The sequence below is a fragment of the Nymphaea colorata genome, chromosome 14 (assembly GCF_008831285.2).
Source record: "Nymphaea colorata isolate Beijing-Zhang1983 chromosome 14, ASM883128v2, whole genome shotgun sequence".
NCBI classification, from domain to species: Eukaryota; Viridiplantae; Streptophyta; class Magnoliopsida; order Nymphaeales; family Nymphaeaceae; genus Nymphaea; species Nymphaea colorata.
This window is the reverse complement of record NC_045151.1, coordinates 2,049,859-2,070,778: the sequence shown is the minus strand read 5'-3', so window position 1 is coordinate 2,070,778 and position 20,920 is coordinate 2,049,859. Positions and strand designations below refer to the sequence as shown.

At 38.1% G+C, this 20,920-nt stretch overlaps 1 protein-coding gene across 6 annotated transcripts; it reads right to left on the bottom strand.

Annotated features, from left to right (window-relative positions):
- Positions 1 to 1,346: 1,346 nt before the first annotated feature.
- LOC116267459 (actin-related protein 6) lies at positions 1,347 to 19,133 on the bottom strand. Of its 6 annotated transcripts, none has more exons than XR_004175589.2 (8): positions 18,309 to 19,132; positions 3,917 to 4,139; positions 3,778 to 3,841; positions 3,346 to 3,430; positions 3,211 to 3,261; positions 3,071 to 3,133; positions 2,799 to 2,990; positions 1,347 to 1,858 (listed from the first exon to the last, which is right to left on the bottom strand). XR_004175589.2 is itself a non-coding variant. In XM_031649191.2 (7 exons), the coding sequence occupies exons 1-7, from the start codon at positions 19,031 to 19,033 to the stop codon at positions 2,861 to 2,863; spliced, it is 1,341 nt and encodes a 446-aa protein (XP_031505051.1). In that variant the 5' UTR covers positions 19,034 to 19,131; the 3' UTR covers positions 2,507 to 2,860. The 6 variants fall into 6 exon arrangements, 2 of the variants coding, with proteins under 2 accessions (XP_031505051.1, XP_031505052.1); XR_004175588.2 differs by having other exon boundaries at positions 2,794 to 2,990; positions 18,309 to 19,131; XM_031649191.2 differs by lacking the exon at positions 1,347 to 1,858 and having other exon boundaries at positions 2,507 to 2,990; positions 18,309 to 19,131.
- Between the last annotated feature and the right edge of the window lie 1,787 nt (positions 19,134 to 20,920).

The window sequence follows — 20,920 nt, the reverse complement described above, 5'->3', positions numbered from 1 at the left end:
GATACTGAGACCGGCAACCTGAGTTTGGCTCGCATCTTATAGGAAACGGAGCCCAATTTTCTTGGTTTGACCCAACATGGGCTAATGAGATGGATTCAGTTTTCGATTCTGACCTTACATGTATTTAACTTCCTTCAGCTTCTGGTAAGTTTTGATAGGGTTTCTTAGTTGAGCAATTGAAGACACCGGCTGCAGCTGCCGACCTTAACTGGACAGAAAATCCAGTCTCTTACCTAAACTAAAAGATTATTTGACGCGGATGTTGCCATTAAAGATGGGCACTAGCAGCCGTGGAGCTAGAAATTTTCCACTAGAGAAGTGGAATCATAGTTTCAAAGTTTTAACAGGAGCTGAAATAGATTTTTTCAGAATTTTTGTACATGCCAAATGAAAATTTTCAAATTTACATGTAAAATGTGTTGAAGTTCAATGGATTGAATGACGTGGGAAAGAAAGAAGCAAGGAGAGATGTCAATCATGGGTTTGAAAGAGTGGTCGGACAAGAATTATTGTCTATGGCAGATGCAAGAATCGTAGACAGAGTTCGTATGGTGTAAGGGAATCAAGCTAGGACAATGGAGCCGAGGGCGGAAGAGTTGAATAATAGCAAGCTGCACGAAGGGATGTCAATAGAACATGGAAAGCAAAACGGAGTAAGAAGCTGGGTAAGACGGAGCATGGATTCCGATGAATGCCAAGAGAACAAGTGCATCACACAAGTCATTGTCTTCTTGAGTCTTCGCATTGTGGCCTTCAGCCATTACCTTTGTTCAAATATGTGATACCAAATAAGGAAAATCATAGCCCATCACTTTCTAGTTTAATTTTAGGACTTTAAGAACTGAAATCCATGGAATTAAGATCAAACACTATTTTTTTTTATCTGAGATTAGATATTGTCTAATGATTCGTGAATTTGGCATTTAAAGGCGATCAAAGGCCCCTGGGCATTGACAAATCAGACTACGATTTCATGTACCGACCTTAGTGGAGAGATTAAAACTCTGCGAACATGGGCAGAATCAACTTTGAACAGGAGAAAGGACATGACGAATAGCAAACGAGGAAATGAACATCTTCGTAAATGAATCTAATGAAACACCATGCACTGGCATTGCAGGAAAGAGGTATGAGCAAATCAAACGGACGGTTCAGGTCTGGTGCTTGTCTGATAGACCCAGCTCGAGCCTGGGTTGAACAAAGGGTTATCTTTTGGCATTAAGCCAAGTTCGAACATGTCAGGCTCGGTCTTACTCGGCATCTGTGCAACCTTGCTCGTCAGTGTTGGTGGTTGGGGCTCATCAATTCAGAGGGGGAGAGAGACAGAGAGAGAGAGACCATGCAGATCCAAAATCAAACAGCCATCTTACCAGCCGAATTTATTGTTTTAGTATTAGGTGCACATTTTCTAACATGGATATATATAATTCAATGGAAGCTGCTCCGGCGCCGGCCGTCGGCGGCTATGTAAATATGCCTACCAAAATCATAGTTTTATCAATGAACGACCAGCGTTATAAATACACAATTATTTTCATATGCCAGTGCCTTTTCCAGTACTTCTTCATGTTTTCAGACTGAATTATCGACCATTGAGTTCAAAGGCAAAGAGTATGATAATCATCGCTGTACAACCTGGCAAAAATGCCCGGCCAACCGTGGCTGACGAGAAAAGGACAGGAAGCCCATTTTTCTGAATGCCTGCTCATGTAAATAGTTTAGCGCTCTGTTCTTGCGATTCCCACATGAAAATGATAACCTCTATGGCAGCCATTTTCATTTAGCTGATTGGCTGTTGATGCAGTGGATGATGCTGTTATCCAATGTAGCTAAAGATAAGACATCGAACATCTCTTGACTTAGTAACAGAAGCACCATTGACCATGAGATGCAGCAGGGTTCCAGGATCACGAACAACAGCCGAATACAAGCAATATCAGCAATAACACCATGTAACTTGAAAAAATATCACAATTTTATTTTTTATAGTTTACAATTCACAGCATGATTCAAGATTTATTATACAAAGTTTCGCAGGTATGAATGAAGATTCAGGATATTTATAATTTGGATCATTCTTCACATTTCCTTCAAATACATTTCTGATATCCGTCAAGGTGCCCATCAGATAATTTTCAGTAATTTTGAACAAAAAGTTTCAAGCATAAGTTGGCTAAACAGTGACTACCTTATGAAGGATCGGATGGACCACAAACTCATGAACAAGAATATGCATCTATAATTGTTCAATCTCAAGTACTGAAACCCAACATGCTGCCGGACGAACTCAGAATGTCTGAAGTCCTTAAACTATCTTAGTCATCTAACTTAACAGATGTTTAGCACTAGGAATCAAGTATTGGATCATCTGATCACAACATGGTAAACCCTTAAAAAAACTTGCAAAATTTTTTGTTCTTTTTAATATGCAAGACTCCAAAACCTTACTTTACATGTTCTTTTTAATATGCAAGACTCCAAAACCTTACTTTACATCCAGTGAATATGGTTTTCCAGACATTGACTCATATATGCATTGAAAATACATCATTTTTTGTATCATTTAAAGATCACATCCTTACAGAAGATTTAGTAAAACAATAGCAAAAATGTTAATGCTGGTAGACACTGATTGGACCAGCCTAATCTAGTTATATATTGAGTTTGTCATTTTTTCTTTATTCAAATCAATGTTCATCACATATCAATAGAGGTAAAAAGGGTCATAGTTTAAGTATCACAAGAAAAGCATCACGTTGGTATTTTCATGTTTAATGATGTCCAAGGAGATACCTCACGTTATTCAATTCCATCTTTCAGCATCTATATCCGCCTTTGCATATATGACATTTTGTGATCGTCAGTGCAAAAACCTGCGTCGGCAGCGAGCAGATCCAAGCTCCTCATACTCGGATTTTGTCACACACATTGCTTCAAAATCTGGGCTAGATGCCAAAAGTGATCCACCTCTCCAAACACCCAAAGTTGGACTGCAGAGAAGCAAATTAAAAATGAGATCTACAAATTGCAAAGCATGCTGTGACTTGTGATGCAAAAGGAAATTACATACTCTTCTTGAGTTGTTATAGTTACTTGGTATTCATCACAGACAAGTGGCCGAAGCTCTCTTTTTCTATAGGCAGAAAAGGGTATTACTTAGATGTTACAAATGATCTTTCAGCCAAAAAACATAAATAAATAAGCACTCACAGTCTTTCAGCAAATCGAGGGAACTGTGTGCTCCCACCCGTCAAAATAATGCTGCAATTTGAATACAAAGTGTAGTGACTGGTAAAGTAACAACCACGACCTACATGTCACTAACATGAATACTAACAACATTACCTATTAAAAAGCACTGGATGGAGGTAAGGATGACAGGCCTCAATAGCTCGGACGATGCACTCGGCAAGTCCAGCTTCATTCATCCCTTGTAGAGACAATACAATACCAAAGAGGTGAAAATGGAAATAGGACCATAACCGTTCATGTAAACAGGAACCATTAAACTACTATATCTCAAATAAAGACAAAAGAATCACGTAGGCGGCCATCTATGAAACTATTGAACCTCAAATAAAAAAGAAAGATGCAGCAATCTCAAACGAATATTAAAACTACAGGCAGCAATTTATGAAACTACTAAATTTCAATCAAAGATCAAAGATATGATGTAGGCAGCCATCTGTGAGATGAAAGATGCAGCAAATCTCAAATGAAGATTAAAGGTTCTTCAAATAACACAATCTCCTCTAAATTCATCACGAAGATACATACCCAAATCAGCAGGATGAAAGAGCATTTCAGGGACAAGGAAGCGCTCATTAGTGAGGACAATTTCCTGCATAATCCATTTACACATTAGACAGTACTTAAACCATCATACTCTAGTGAGTACTTGAAACAGAGATTATACTTCATTATTTGTCAAGTCGATACTTCTTGAGTCTTTAGATCTGTCACCTTCAAGAAGCTCTCCTGATTCCCCAATATTCCCTTGGGGTGGATCTGCTGGTGTATCATCTGCTAAAGTTAGGTATCTCTGTGTTTCTTTAGGATCTTTGACATAGCCTTTAAGCTGTGCCACACCATCAGGGAGGGTATATGAGCACCTGAAAAGATTATCTTTCCCTGTTTTTCTGCAAAAGAAAAGGACCTACTTGATGGATTTCCATTGCAGAAGGAATATGTGTAGCCATGATAGGATGGTTGATGTTATTGTTACATGAATAACTCATAGAGAATACAGAAGTAAAAACCCTACAATACAACCAATTAGCAAAAAAAATATGAAATGGAGAAGAGCAGCCCAACAGAAAGATGTTCGAGAAATTTCTGTCTCTGCATTCCCATCACCAAGAGGGGTTCATTATGTGCCACCATCCCTAGCCTTGTGCTTCTAGAATTGCTATCGTTGCCATCCCTCAGCTATCCCACACTGCGAAGCCACCATGCTTAACTGGATCCAGACAACCACATCAATATGAACTTAACTCTGTCCCCTTTTGCAGGCTACCATCTACCATTTTATGATGCATTATCACAATTACAGTCCTGAATACCCAATTATGACTGCTATCTAGGAAGGGGAATGGATTGGATTAGGATGACTTGTTGAGGTTCTGCAATTTTTGGCTGTACTAAATCTGATTTTGTATCTGACTTTATATGCTTGCTTATCCAATTCCTATCTTATTAACTCTACAACCAGTTATGCCTAGTATGGCTCAGGACGTGAATGCAAATATGGATGCAACACTTTCAGAAAGCTTGAGGGCAGAAGAAGCATTCAAAAGGGTAGTTTGCATTCTACAAACATTTTTATTTTTATTATTTTAAAAAATTATATGAAAAGTGAAAGCAATTAATGTCAGGTCAAGTTGATTGAATAAAAGTTTGATCACAGTAGACAGAAGTGAGAATTGAACTCAGCAACATGAATGTGGACAGATTCGGGAGCATCACATGGTTGAACATTGAACTTACTAAGTTGAAGATGCATCAAACACCTATTGATCATGACAAACAGTGTTCAGAGGAGGAAACCCACAGCAGAGGCAACCCCAGTACCTGCCAGAAGCTTCTTGGTGGATGGCTGGTGAGGTGCACATCCATACCATGAGCATTTAGGTGCACTGAAGTTTTGTACCCTTTCCTCAGCAGCCTAAGATTGACGCACCCATTGCATGGCATCCACCATTTCCTCGGAAACCTAATGACATCAATTCCAGCAGTCCCCAGCAAATAGGGCAACCCTCAATTTCTTTCAGCTGGCTTAGTTAGATAGTCAGCCATGGAAGTCAAGCCTAGGTTAAACGACTGATCAGTCAGCTGTGTGAGTGCACCCTTCAAGTTCTAAGGGGTAGTGCACTTGTGCTAGTGCTGTGACCTGGACCTGTGTCTCCAATCTTCAACATATGATGTGTTTGCTTGTAATCCGATGGTTTGCATGTGCAAAGTCTTGGAATGTGCACCAGGTCACGCTGGGGTGTGTTAGATCAGTCTGCTCAGGCTGCTCAGACCTCTTGACTAGTGGATACCTTTGGCTTTGGATCTAAGGCAAGTTAGGCCAAGATATTTGGGCTGTTTTCCATATAGGCTTCTTAAAACCCAATTGGTTGCCAGGGTCTTACAGATTTAAAAGTATGAAGCAACAAAAAGAATGGTTTGACCATGCTATGACATTTATGAGACGCAAGTTTGTGCTGCTGGATCTTGGTAAGGCTGACTGCTTCTTGTGCATGATTGCTTGTAATTGTAGGTTTTAATATTCTTGATGTATTTTTATGGTCAGATTTGGGTCGAGGAAATTTGTAATCCAGATTCTTTGAGGCATGGTTGTATATCCAGCCGAGGCTTTTCATAATTCTCTCTTGGAAAATTGTATACCTTGAGTTGTGAGTGAATCACGATCCTAGAGAAGATCCTACACCTAGCGCATCCTGAATCCTTGATGCTGCAATCTCCTTAAAGCGTCTATGCTACATGAACTGTCATCCATAACTCCTTCCTTGTAGCTGAAAATGTTTGAGCTTTATATGAGGGTGAATCTCCAGAATGTTAATGAGAGAGACAGCTACGAGGGAGTTGACCCCTTTATCGAGTACTATACAAAGGAAGCAGAAAATTGAAAATAACACCACTAGGAGAGAAGGCTAAAATTTGTACCTATATAAACTATGTTAGTATACAAATTCTACTTTCTAGACAAAGATATCTAAGTTGCAGTAGCAGGAGAAACATTAATAGACCTTTGATTCCAAAGACAAAGTTGGGTCATCCACATGGCAGACCACTAGACACTGCTATGATTGGAGAAACAAAATGAGCAGAAAATATAGATATGATGACCTCTATGCAAAACATTTTATCAATCTGCATAACGAGGAACATAAATGACAAATTTACGCATGGCTAATGTTGTTCTTTAACATTTAATATTGTATGTCATGTGATTAGTTATATGTTATAGTGATTATGTTTATGACTTTATGTAAGAATTATTAACGGGATTGAGTAGATTGTAGATGGCCCAGCGAAGCAGATATGATATTGTAGCCTATTCGAAGGCATTTAAGGAAATTATGACGTACTTTTTGCAGCCACTTGGATTCAGGAGGTTTTGACGGCCCTTAAGAGGCATATATTAAGCTAGAAGCAATTAATTTGCAAGACCAAATGTTTCATGCTTGATAAAGAAATACATGCATTTGCTTGTGCTATATTCCCACTTTAAAGTATTGACACTGCAAATAGAAGCAATGCATGAGCCACCATGTTAGGGCATGAAACTATAATGTGTTTTGCCTCAGTTCATACTGTAGGAGTTTGTAGCAGCAGCGGAACGGTGGCCTGTATCAACTCTTCGTTTGCACAGCAGGTTCACCAGCGAAGTCTCCAGTTTGCACGTGAAGAAGCAGCGGCAACAATGTCTGTTGAAAGGAGCAGAAGAAGGAGAGAAATAGAGGAAGAGAGAACAGAAGCAGTGATAGTATTGTTCCCGGGTTTCCTTCTATGAGGCTCGCTTTGGGGTAATCACCAAAGATTAACCCTAAATTGGTGTATTGCTAGCCTTAAATAGACAGCCTCACAGGATTTCCCGATGCCCCGCTTGCGGTTGGGCGAGTGAGAGATTAGCGGTGTGATAAAACAAGGTAACGTTTATCTTTAATTTTATCAAATAATATGTTTATAGAAAATGGTTTTCAAGTTGATCTCGTAATTGCGACCGGGCTCCCTCGTAGTTATGAGACCCTGAGATAGGGCTCAATGCCACTATCCAACATCTCCCACTTGGCCATGAGACCGCCAAATTGCTTTCACTAAGTGTGGATTTCAATCATCTTTAGTTATGTGGTTTTCTAGTATTAGTTTGTCCATCGTAACTTGAATTTTGTCCAAGGATTATAGTGAGGTGTTCCGCTTAATGGCTTTCCATCGCAACCTTTCAAATATATCTTAGCCCCATGTAGCCACATGCTTTGAAAACAAGTCTTCAGATATTCCATTAGTTAAGATATCAACTACCATATCATTGGTAAGCATATAATCAACAGAGATTTTTCAATCATTTCGTGAACATAATGGTATTTCACCATTATATGAATACTTTTTGAGTTAACAACTTCATTTTTCATAAGAGATATCGTTGTTTGATTATCACAGTATAGTTGAACTAGTTCATGATCAAGATCTAATTTCAAGTCTTTCAAGAACCGATTTATCCAGACAGCAAAGGTAGTTGCAACATTACACGCTACATACTCTGCTTCTTGTGTGTGCTGAGCAACACATCCCTGTTTCTTACAGGACCAAACTATCGCTCTACCTCCAAAGAGAAATACATATCCAAACGTGGACTTACTGTCATCCTTACAGCAAGCAAAATCTACATCGAAATAGTCAACTAAAGTTAGCTCATCAGCTTGATAGGACAATTCATCTTGATAGGACAATTTCAGTCCTTTCATCCTTTTAATATATCGAAAAATTCTTTTAACTGCTTGCCAGTTAAGCCAACCAGGATTACTTTGATAATGACTCACCAGACCGATAGAAAAGCTTATGTCTGGTCCTGTGCAAAGCATTACATACATTAAACTGCCAACAGCTTGTGCATACAGAACATTTAATTTATGTTGTCCTTCACCAGGGCAATCACTTCTGTTGAGATTTGTTCCTTTAGTTATGGGAGTTCCTATAGGTTTGCAATTTCGCATACGAAATTTCTTCAAGATGCAGTCAATATATAGTTCTTGCCTTAGACTTAATGTTCTTGAGTCTCTATCTCGAGTCATCTTTATCCCTAGTATATAGGATGTTTCACCCATGTCTTTATTTTGAACCTCTTGTACAATCAAGTCTTTGCTTTGAGTACCATGTTGTTATCGTTCCCAGTCAATAAAATGTCATCGACATATAATGACAGGATACAAAAACGACTCCCACTTTTTCAGACATATACACAATGGTCTAGTTGATTTGCTACGTATCCAAGTTTTGTGATTACTTTTTAAAACAAAATACCACTGTTTAGGTGACTACTTCAAACCTTACAGCAATTTATTCAGCTTGTACACTTTCCTTTAATGACGTATCTCTGTGGTTGAGTCATATATATGTTTTCCTTTAACTCACCATTCAGAAAAACAGTTTTTACATCCATCTAACAAACATCCAAGTCATAGAAGACTGTGTAGCCAGAATTATTATGATAGAGTCATAGACGCAAACTTAGCAACTGATGAATAGGTTTCTAAGTAATCAATTCCTTCCTTTTGAGAAAAACTTTTCGCCATTAGTCCAACTTTAAATTTCTCGACTGAACCGTCAGCTTTATACTTATTCTTTAGCACTCATTTACATCCAATGGATCTTTTATCATTAGGAACATATACTAATTCTCAGACTTTATTCTTTTCTATGAATTCCATTTTTTTCATGCTTAGTGTTTACCCAATCTGACGATTCATGTGAGTTTATGGTTTCATCATATGTCAGATTGTCGGATATTTTATCAACATTTGTTAAATAGCATAGCTCATCTGCAAGATATACATAGTAATCGCTCAAATATGAAGGAGAAGCTTTAGGTCTTTGATGACCTAACAAAGTCTGAGATGATGAGGTGCTCGGATCAGTTGGTTCATTACCTAACTGTTCCTCAGTCGATTCATTACCAGACTTTTCCTCAAACAAATCAAGCTCAGTTGGTTCATTACCAAACTGTTCCTCAGTTGGTTCATTACCAGTCTGTTTTCCTGAATAAATCAAATCATCCAGTATATCAGTTTGCTATTCAACCAGATCATTATCTTTATTATTGAGTTCTTCTAGGGTCCGTTTGATGGGCGGTTGAAATCCACCAAGGGAAGGGAAATTGGTACGGGCGGGTGAAATTTCACCCGCCCGATTTAAATCCCGTCAAACGGGGTGGAATTCCACCCGTTTAACCCAAAAGGGAGCGGGTGGAATTCCACCTGCTCGAAAGTCCGAGCTCGGAACTCGGACTTTTGAGCGGGTGAAAATTTCACCCGCTCGTTGTTTCGGGCGCTCGACCTCCCTCCTCAACGCACGACCTCCTTCGGCAGCTCACATCACACCTCTGCTCCTCCTCCCTCGAGCCTTCTCACATCGCACAGAGTGGTCGCACCGCCGTCGCCGCTGCCTCTCCCCTCCACCGCCGGTAAACTTTTTCTCTTTCTCCCTCTGATTCCTTCCCTTTCTCCCTTCTTCTGATGCCCTAAATGGAGGAGGAGGACCGATATTCTCCTTTCCCCATCGTGCAGCTTCTTCCTTTTCCCCTTTCCTTCTTACTCACCAACATCATCTCATTCTTATTCTTCCGCATTTCCTGCTGTTTTGCTTTGGGGGTCATGCACTTTGTATGAGTGGGCATTGGGCAAAATCTCATTCGATTCCCTCGCCTTTTCTTCCTTCTTCTCGATCGTCCGCTCCCCAGGATTCCATTTGAGTCAAGCAGAGAGAGAAAAAGTGTTGTGCGAGTTGACATTGCCGACATCGCCGACTTGCCGTTTGCCATCCGACATCCACTGTCGCTGCACGGTCGGTCCGCCACCACCACCGCCATCGCTTCACAAAACGGTGCATGCCCTGTAGCTGCGAGCCACCACAGTCCACCATCGTTCGACATCCACGGTCTTTTTTGGTTAGAAAATGGTGATCTAGGTCTTTTTAAGGACGGAATTTGCTGGTTGACTCTATTGTTTGGCTGTCTAGTGCATGAATTTTGTTCTTAGTTTATGGAGATCGATCAAAATCGTAAACTTTTTTTTGTGATTGCTTGTCGAATAGATCAACTTGGGTTCTGTTTATGGAGCTTCTTCATGGATGTAGTGATTTACTTCGTCTTCATTTTTTGCTTCATTTAGATTGCTGAGATGTGCAATTTAGTAGATGTATTGGTGTTTTTTTTGGCTGGATTTTGTCTCCATTTTGATGGTTTTCTCGCTTGCTTAGTTACTGGAATTGAGAAGCTTGTTATTCTAGGCTAGTTGTGTTGTGCTCGTAGGTGATTGTGGGCAAGTGGTGCTCGTATGATAGGAAAGCTTGATTGGGTAATAAATTTGATATATGTTGTCATTCTTTTTTAGTTGTCTTTTTGGTGTAAATTAAACGTGCTCTCTTGATCTCTCTTAGCCTAATAAACGAGTCCATTTGTTTGAGATTTTCCTCCGCTGAGCTCGTTATATTTGCCAGTTTGTGAATTGTATGTTCAGTTAATTTTGATGGTCTAGGTTGAAGAATTACTGTTTCTGGACTTTGATTCATGAATGAATATGTATTCTACATTAACGTTCAACAAAGGATCTTGATTCTCTGGAAATTGGTTTAGAATATGCTCCAAGTCTGAAACTGTGTAGGATGTTATGGTTTTAACTGTGTTTTGGAAGATCATCTTCCAATTTTTTTGCAAGTCATATTTGGCGAGGAGAAGACACAAAAAAAAACAACATTTACCAAGTTCAATTCTTCTTGTGCATCAAACAGGGTTAAATTTACCAGGTTAAATTCTTCTTGTGCATCAAACATGGTTAAATTTACCACGATAAATTCTTCCTGTGCATCAAACACGACTTCAAATTGGAAGAGGGAGAAATTTCAACCTGTAAATTTTTCCAAAAAAATTTACCACGGTAAATTTACCGCGTTAAATTTTCACCCGCCCATCAAACGGGCCCCTAAGAACTCTACATCTCTACTTTCTATAAGTCTTATAGTTGAGTGATATAATATGTAGCTTTTGAATCCTTTTGGATACTCAATAAACACACATCTTACTGATCTGTTATCTATCTTTGGATATAGAACTTTCACATGTGCTACAAATCCCCGTTTCCTGAGATGTCTCACATTTGGTTTCACATCAATCCATCTCTCATAAGGAGTGGTTGGGACGGGGCACTCGATTTATAGCGTACATAGTTGTCAATGCAGCTTCACTTCAAAATACTTTGGGTAATTGTGCTCCTACCAACATTGTCTTACAATGTTCAAGAAGGTTCTGTTACACCTCTCAACAACACCATTCTCTTGTGATATTCTAGGCATTGTTTTCTACTTATTAATTTCAAGGTCTTTACAGTATTCGAAGAATTCATTTGATGTATATTCACCTCCTCGATTAGACCTTACAACTTTAATATATTTTCCAATTTTTCTCTCGACTTTAGTTTTCTATTTTTTGAATTTTTTAAATGCTTCCGACTTATATTTAATCAAGTAAATAAACCAAATCTTGAGAGGTCTTCAATGAATGTTATGAACTATAACTTGCTATTATGTATTTGGACTTTGAAAGGTCCACAAATATCTGTATCGATTATTTCCAATAGATCAGTGGCCCGAATTACTTCAGACGAAAAGGGTTTCATTGCCATCTTATTATATAAACACGACTCGCATTTCGCAAAATCATTTATATTTATATCGGTATTATACCTTGTTGTGCTAGAGTTTTCATCTTGTTGATGCTTACGTGACTTAATCTTTCATGTCGTAAGTTTGTACTTACACTCATTGCATAGTCAGTATAAGTAGAATTAGAAACTTTATTCATTTCATTGAGTTTGAACATGCCATGTTAATTTACATATTTCCCATCGAACATGGTCCTTCCATGTTGTCCCACTGTGGCCTTGCCTGGAACAAAACAAACTTCAATACTTTTCCCAGTCAGTGCGGGAACAGACACCAGGTTCCTCGTCATGGAGGGGACATATAAAACCTCGTTAAGAACGACATTGGCCCCCAACATTCAGTCGATATGACCCAACTCCCATGACTTCACAATATGAGTTATTTCCCATGTAGACCTTGTGAACTCCCGGACTCATATCTTTCATATGAATCACGTCTTCTTTTGTCTTTGCGATGTGACGAGTAGCCTCCGAATCGACTCACCAACCAGTCATATCTCCATCTGCAAATAAACATTCTTACACTACACAGATGACTTCTCTGTTGGAGTCCTCTTGATACTTCCTCCTGTTGTTATCCTGACCATTGTTGACGTTCTTATTCTGGAATTGTCTTGCAGTTCTTATTGATATGCCTAGGCTTTCCGCATCTGTAGCATTTCATTACAATTTCTCGAGTTCTCTGAGTACCTGCAAAATTACCTTTAAACTTGCCATCGTTTTGTTTTTTAAATTGTTTGGGTCTTATAGGCGCGTGACTACTAGCATGTTTAACCTGGACTTCATTAGTTCTGCATCCTTTCTTTTGGCTAGGCATTGTTGCTGAATGCCTAGCTGTGTGGAATGTTTCTCCAAAGTTAGAGTATCAAATTGGAGACCCAAGGCAGTGACTGCCATATCCTAGGAAGTAAGCTATTCAGGATGATACTGATCTGCACATTGTCAGATATGACATTTCTTACTACAGCTAGGTACTTAGCCATGACCGACAACTTGTTAACATGGTCTACTACTCCATCTGACTTTTTCATTTTATATGAATTGTACTGTTTTAATAGTAACTGTACATGCATCATAGTAATGGTGTTGTATTTAGAGGAGATAATGTCAAACATCTCATTGGCAGTAAAGCAGTCTTCAAACACTCTGATCAGATCATCTTCCATTAATGCTAACATAATACTTTTAACCATCAAGTCATCAGTTTCAAGGGACTTATATACTCTCCTTTCTTCATGTATAGGTTTGTCAACTAAAATGAGAAAATGCTTGTTGATTAAACAAACCAGCCTCTTCAAAGTCAAGGCCAACATGATCCTACGTTTTTATGCATGGAAGCTCGTTCCATTAAGTTTTTCAGTCTTGGCCAGTTCTGAGGCTCCCACTTTTGAAGTCATTTCTAAATTAATGACTTTATATGAAATTGCGTAGTGATGCCCTCATAGTTCTTATAAATTGCTGAAAGTGGATTTTGAAAATTTGTTTTGCAATTTCGACGAAAAACCAAGATTTTATGTACAATTGTTTATAGGTACCCTCAACTTTATTAAAAATTGCTGAAAAGGGGTTTTAAAAAGTAATTTTGAAAAATAAAAGGAGAAATTCACGTTCTAAAATTTAAAATTGAAAATTCCTTGCTTCTAAGTGATACTTTAGAATATTATTGGAGATCGCCTGGTGTGACATTTTATATGTTGCTTTCCCTTTATTGTACTTTATGAAAATTAATTTAGAAATGACTTCAAGAGTGGGAGCCTCAGAACTAGCCAAGACCGAAAAACTCAATGGAACGAACTTCCATGCATGGAAACGTAGGATCACGTTGGCCTTGACTCTAAAGAGGCTGGTTTGTGTAACCAACAAGCCTTTTCTCATTTTAGGAGACAAACCTACACATGAAGAACGGAGAGTATATGAGTCCCTTGAAACTGATGACTTCGTAGCTAAAAGCATCATGTTAGCATTCATAGAAGATGATCTGATCAGGGTGTTTGAAGACTGCTCAACTACCAATAAGATGTTTAACACTATCTCCTCTAAATACAACACCACTACTACGATGCATGTACAGTTGCTATTAAAACAGTACAATTCATATAAAATGAAAAAGTCAGACAGAGTAGTTGACCATGTTAACAAGATGTCAGTCATGGCTAAATACCTAACCGTAGTAAGAAATGTCATATCTGACAATGTGCAGGTCAGTACCGTCCTGAATAGCCTACCACCTTCCTATGATATGGCAGTCACTGCCTTGAGTCTCCAATTTGATACTCTAACTTTGAAGAAACATCTCATACAATTAGCCATTCAGCAACAATGCCTAGACAAAAGAAATGACATAGAACTAATGAAGTCCAGGATAAACCTGCTAATAGTCATGTACTTGTAAGACCGAAACAATTTAAAAAACAAAATGATGGCAAGTTTAAGGGTAATTTTGCATGTACTCAAAAAACTCAAAGAATTGTAGTGAAATGCTACAGATAAGGAAAGACTGGACATATCAAAAAGAATTACATGACAAAATTCCAGAATAAGAATGACAACAATAGGAAGGACAACAACAACAGGAAGAAGTATCAAGGGGGCTCCAACAGAGAAGTCATCTGTGTAGTGTAAGAATGTTTATTTGCAGTTAGAGATATGACTGGTTGGTGGGTTGATTCGGAGGCTACTCGTCACATCGCAAAGACAAAAGAAGACGTGATTCGCATGGAAGATATGAGCCTGGAAGTTCACAAGGTCTACATGGGAAATAACTCATACTGTAATGTCATGGGAGTTGGGTCATATTGACTCAATGTTGGGGGCCAATGTCGTTCTTAACGAGGTTTTATATGTCCCCTCCATGGGAAGGAACCTGGTGTCTGTTCCCGCACTGAGTGGGAAAGGTTTTGAAGTTTGTTTTGTTTCAGGGAAGGTCACAATAGGAAAACATGGAAGGACCACGTTCGATGGAAAATATGTAAAATAACATGGCATGTTCAAAACCTGGTGTCTGTTCCCGCACTGACTGACTGTGTGATGAATGTAAGTATAAACTTATAACATGAAAGATTAAGCCATGTAAGCATCAACAAGATGAAGACTCTAACACAGCAAAATATAATACCCAATATAAATATAAATGATTTTGCAAAATGCGAGTCGTGTTTATATGGTAAGATGGCAATGAAACCCTTTCCGTCTGAAGTACTTAGGGCCACAGATCTATTGGAAATAATTTATACAGATATTTGTGGACCTTTCAGAATCCAAACACATAGTGGTAAGTTATACTTCATAACCTTCATCGACTTCTCAAGATTTGGTTATATTTACATGATTAAATATAAGTCGGAAGCACTTCAAAAATTCAAAGAATATAAAACTGAAGTCAAGAGAAAAATTGGAAAATATATTAATGTTGTAAGGTTTGATTGAGGATGTGAGTATACCTCAAATGAATTCCTCAAATACTATAAAGACCTTGGAATTAATAGGCAGAAAACAATGCCTAGAACACCACAACAGAATGGTGTTGCTGAGAGGTGTAACAGAACCTTCTTGAACATGGTAAGACCACGTTGGCATGAGCACAATTACCCAAAGTATTTTGGAGTGACGCCACGTTAACAGCTATGTACACTACAAATCGCACTACAAATCGCCCTGCAAAGCTGTCCCAACCACTCCTTATGAGAGATGGATTGGTGTGAAACCAAATGTGAGACATCTCAGGAGACGGAGATTTGCAGCACATGTGAAAGTTCTATATCCAAAGATAGATAAACTAGATAACAGATCAGTAAGATGTGTGTTTATTGAGCATCCACAAGGATTCAAAAGTTACATATTATATCACTCGACTATAAGACTTATAGAAAGTAGAAATGTAGAGTTCTTAGAAGAACTCAATAATAAAGATAATGATATGGTTGAATAGCAAACTGATATACTGGATGATTTGATTTATTCAAAAGAACAGTCTGGTAATGAACCAACTGAGGAACGGTTTGGTAATGAACCAACTAAGCTTGATTTGTTTGAGGAAAAGTCTGGTAATGAATCGACTAAGGAACAGTTAGGTAATGAACCAACTGATCCGAGCACCTCATCATCTCAGACTTTGTTAGGTCATCAAAGACCTAAAGCTTCTCCTTCATATTTTTGCGATTACTATGTATATCTTGCAGATGAGCTATGCTATTTAACAGATGTTGATGAAATACCCGACAATCTGACATATGATGAAACCATAAACTCACATGAATCGTCAGATTGGGTAAACGCTAAGCATGAGAAAATTGAATTCATAGAAAAAAATAAAGTCTGCGAATTAGTATATCTTCCTAATGATAGAAGATCCATTGGATGTAAATGAGTGATAAGAAGAAGTACAAAGTTGATGAATCAGTCGAGAAATTTAAAGGTAGACTAGTGGCGAAAGGTTTTTTCCAAAAGGAATGAATTGATTACTTAGAAACCTATTCATCAATTGCTAAGTTTGCGTCTATCAAAATAATTCTGGCTATCGCAACTTTCTACGACTTGGACGTTTGTCGTAAAAACCATTTTTATGAATGGTGAGTTAAAGGAAAATATATATATGACTCAACCACATGAATACATCATTAAAGGAAATGAAAGGAAAGTGTACAAGTTGAATAAATCGTTGTAAAGTTTGAAGCAGTTACCTAGAAAGTGGTATTTTGTTTTTCATAAAGCAATTACAAAACTTGGATACGTAGCAAAACAACTAGACCATTGTGTATATGTCTGAAAAAGTGGGAGTCGTTTTTGTATTCTGTCATTATATGTTGATGATATTTTATTGACTGGGAATGATAACAACATGATATTCAAAACAAAGACTTGGTTGAACAAGAACTTTGAAATGAAGGACGTAGGTGAAGCATCTTATATACTACGGATAACGATCACTCGAGATAGAGAGTCAAGAACTCAAAGTCTCAAGAACGATATATTGACTACATCTTTGAAGAAATTTCGTATGCAAGATTGCAAACCTATAAAAACTCTCATAGGTAAATGAACAAATCTCATTAGACGTGATTGTCCTGGTGAAGGACAACAGAAACTAAATGTTCTGTATGCACAAGTTGTTGGCAGTTTAATGTATATAATGTTTTACACAAGAAATGACTGAAATTATCCTATCAACCCGATAAGCTAACAATAGTTGGCTATCTCGATGCAGATTTTGCTGGTTGTAAAGATGACAGTAAGTTCATGTCTTGATATGTATTTCTCTTTGGAGGTGGAGCGATAGTCTGGTCTTGTGAGAAACGGGGATGTGTTGCTCAGCAACACACAAGAAGTAGAGTATATAGCATGTAATGTTGCACCTACCTTTGCTGTTTGGATAAATCGGTTATTAGAAGACTTGAAATTAGATATTGATTATGAACCAGTTTAACTATACTATGACAATCAGGCAACGATATCTCTTATAAAAAATAGAGTTGTTAGATCAAAGAGGAAGCATATAATGGTGAAATATCATTATGTTCACGAAATGATTGAGAAAAATGAAATCCGAGTTGATTATATGTCTACCAATGATATGGTAATTGATCCCTTAACCAAGAGAATATCTGAAGACTTGTTTTCAAAACATGTAGATCACGTGGGGCTAAGATATATTTGAAAGGTTGGGATGGAAAGCCATTGAGCAGAAAACTTCGCTATAAACCTTTGACAAAATTCAAGTTACGATGGACAAACCAATACTCGGAAACCGCGTAACTAAATATGAATGAAACCCACACTTAGTGAAAGTAATTTGGCAATCTCATGGCCAAGTGAGAAATATTGGATAGTAGCCTTGAGCACTATCTCGGGATCTCATAACTAAGAGGGGCCCACTCGCAGTTACGAAATCAACTTGAAAAACATTTTTTATAAACATCTTATTTGATAAAATTAAAGATAAACGTAACTTGTTTTATCACACCGCTAATCTCTCACTCGCCCAACCGCAAGTTGGGCTTCCGGAAATCATGTTAGGTTGTCTATTTAAGCCTAGCAATACACCAATTTAGGGTTAATCTTTGGTGATTACCCCAAAGCAGCCTCACAAAGGAAACCCGGGAATAATACTCCCAATTGGAGCCTAACAATCCAAAAATGCTAAAAGCCCTGTTCTGGATGCCATAAAATGCTTAGCTCGCAGATTAGGAAACCCTGCTGATTCTCCACTTTAAGACTTCGTTCCATCAGAAAACGAGAAGAAGAAGATGCTACTGCTACTTCTACTGCCTAATGAAGGACGACTACTGGACAAGATGAGGAGCTAGCAAGGACGGAAAAACGGAAACATCTACAAGTGGAAAGGGAAACAGAAGTAATGCAAATTGAGAGTACCTAGCCACCTGAAGATCACGAGGGACGTTGAGCGACACGCAGCACAATTTCTCCTTGACATCGTCCATGATGAAGGTCTCGTCCATAACGTTGATGGAGCGATAAGAGACGAGCTCCTTGAGGTAGTTGGTGAGAGCCTTGCCCCCGAGGTCCAGCCTCTTGACGGCGTAATTGAGCGTGAAGTTCTGGAACACGGGCGCCGCGTGGGTGAAGGAGAAGCCGCAGTCAACGACGAGGCTGCATTGGCTCGTTGCCATGACCCTGTCTGGAGGGCAACGGCTGGTCTCGTAGAGGTGAACGAGGGAGGGCGAGTCAGCTACGTAGAGCGACTGAAACCCAAAGTCCTCAAAGACTAGCTCGTCGGTGGAACGCTGAATCGAGGGGAGGTTGAAGAGGGGCTCAACCAGGAGTAACGAGGAGTCGGAAGGGTCGACCTTGAGGAGGGCCTTGAAGATTCGATCCCATATCTCCTTCTGGAGGTCAGGGTTGATGAGATAACCCCTGTCCAGCGGTCGCCGGATGGACATGACGTCGTCCGAATCCTGGAGCTGATCGGCGACAAGCCACTTCTTCGACTTATTCGAGCCGTGATGGTGATGGCTGCCGGTGGACGATCGGCCCATACAGTTGGGGACGACCGCAATCGGGTCCCGGTCTCCTCCAATGCCTGCCTTGCAGAGTCCGCCGCCATTGTCGAGAACCACCACCGAAGATGGCAGCGACATGATCAAAATAACAACGACGAGAGTTTCTTCTTCTACTTCTTCTTCACAGTTCCTTTCCGCCCTTCCCGCTCGCGCGCCTTCCTTTTCACCCCAGCGCCGCTGCGTCGATAAAAAAAACCGTGACTGCGGTGAAAAAATTGGGATCTTCATTTTAAGCCCACAATTTTAAAAATAATTTATAATAACCGGCGGTCATAAATTTTTATCATACTCATTTGTCGCTAATATATTTATCTTTGTATGGATTTAATTCATAAATAACTTTAATATGTTCATATATACTGAAAGAAACAACATTGTGATTCTGTGATGTCTATATCAAGTTATCAACAATGTGGCCATTAGAATACTTAAGAAAATATTATAGAATTTGATATCAACTTTCTTAACTCTTTTGAATCCTATGAGTTTGTTAATAGAATTCATTAAATAACTTTAGGGGCCTGCTTGCATGCACGCCTAAGAAAGCGTTTTGTTTTTGCTTCCAAAACGCCCTTTTGAGATTTTGGGTGGGTGGCATTTTTTTTGTGATCTATGCATGTATATGCCTATATTTGTTGTGTGTATGTCTTTTACATTTGTTTGCCTCTCATTTTAAATCTAATCTAATTTGCAATTAATCATATTTATAAGATATGCAACGTGCTAACTTTAAAAATATATTATTAAAAGCTTCATGAAATGAATTACATTCAACACTTTCTCCTTTAACCGAAATAAGATCCATATCCATATCGCTAGCATGGTAATATTATTGAGATCTATTAACATTCTGTGTTCAGACGCATATGTTTGATACGTCCGGTTTGTAACATATTAAAAGATTTTAAATATAGAGGTATCTATTTACTAAAAATCTATAAATTTTAATGTTGTTGTCATCAATCAAGTCATTTCAATTTTGAAATTAAAATTCTATAGTGTGAAACACATAAGGAATATGCAATTGGAATTTCATTTCAATTCTAGTTTGAGGTGTTAAATTTTTGTTTTTAAAATTTTGACCCTAGAATCAAAATTACATTGTGTTGAACCCTATAAGAGTAAGAGAACTATATTTTTTTATGTAAATAATCAAAAGTTTGGATGTTTGAAAGGGATAATAATTGCCTAACTATAAATTAACTAACATTTATTGAAATCAATTCTTAAAAGACAACCTTCAAAACTCATTTTTTTTGGTCATCCAAACAAAAACCATGTTTCAAGAAGTAAAAGCCATGTTTTTGACATGGTGTCCAAACACACAAACCAAGTTTTATAAACACATTAAAAAAATGGTTTTTATAAAACCAAGGTTTCACAACATTCATCTTTTTTTAGATGCCATCTAAACACTACCTAGAACTCCAACATGAATGAACGACCAAATGGGCAGACAAAAAAACAATACCATGGCGTAAGGGAGTGTTTGGGTGAGGCTTTATTAAATAAGGTTTTGGACACAAAACTTGGTTTTACCTCAACCAAGTTTTTGGAGTGTTTGTGTGCCATCAAAACTCGGTTTAAAGAAACTCAGTTTTGACAAAACTTGATTTTATAAAAGATAACGAAAAAACTTGGTCCCTTTAAAGTTATTCAAAAACCAGCTTTTAAAATAGTCATGCAAACAAAAAAAAAAAAAGTTTGTCAAAACTTGATTTTGTAAAAAGAAGTGAAAAACTTAGTCCCTTTAAGGTTATTCAAAAACCAGGTTTTAAAATCAGTCATCCAAAAAAAAAAAAAAATTTAAAAAACTTGATTTTCATAAACTGAGTTAAAGAAAAATGCAATCCAAACGCTCTTTTAAATGTTTGCGTTGCTTGCGACATATTTTAGCTTAGTATTCCATGACAAAATCCAGCTTGTCGTGTTGGTAAAGTAAACCATGCATCAAAGAAATATCAA

Bases quoted from the DNA above. Each gene is read 5' to 3' on its own strand.
- LOC116267459 (XM_031649191.2), bottom strand. From the start codon at position 19,033: ATGTCGCTGCCATCTTCGGTGGTGGTTCTCGACAATGGCGGCGGACTC. The intron at 4,140-18,308 runs GTACTCTCAATT...TTTCTTTTGCAG, and splicing joins CGTGATCTTCAGGTGGCTAG to AAAAACAGGGAAAGATAATC. The intron at 3,842-3,916 runs GTATAATCTCTG...TGGATTATGCAG, and splicing joins TCGACTTGACAAATAATGAA to GAAATTGTCCTCACTAATGA.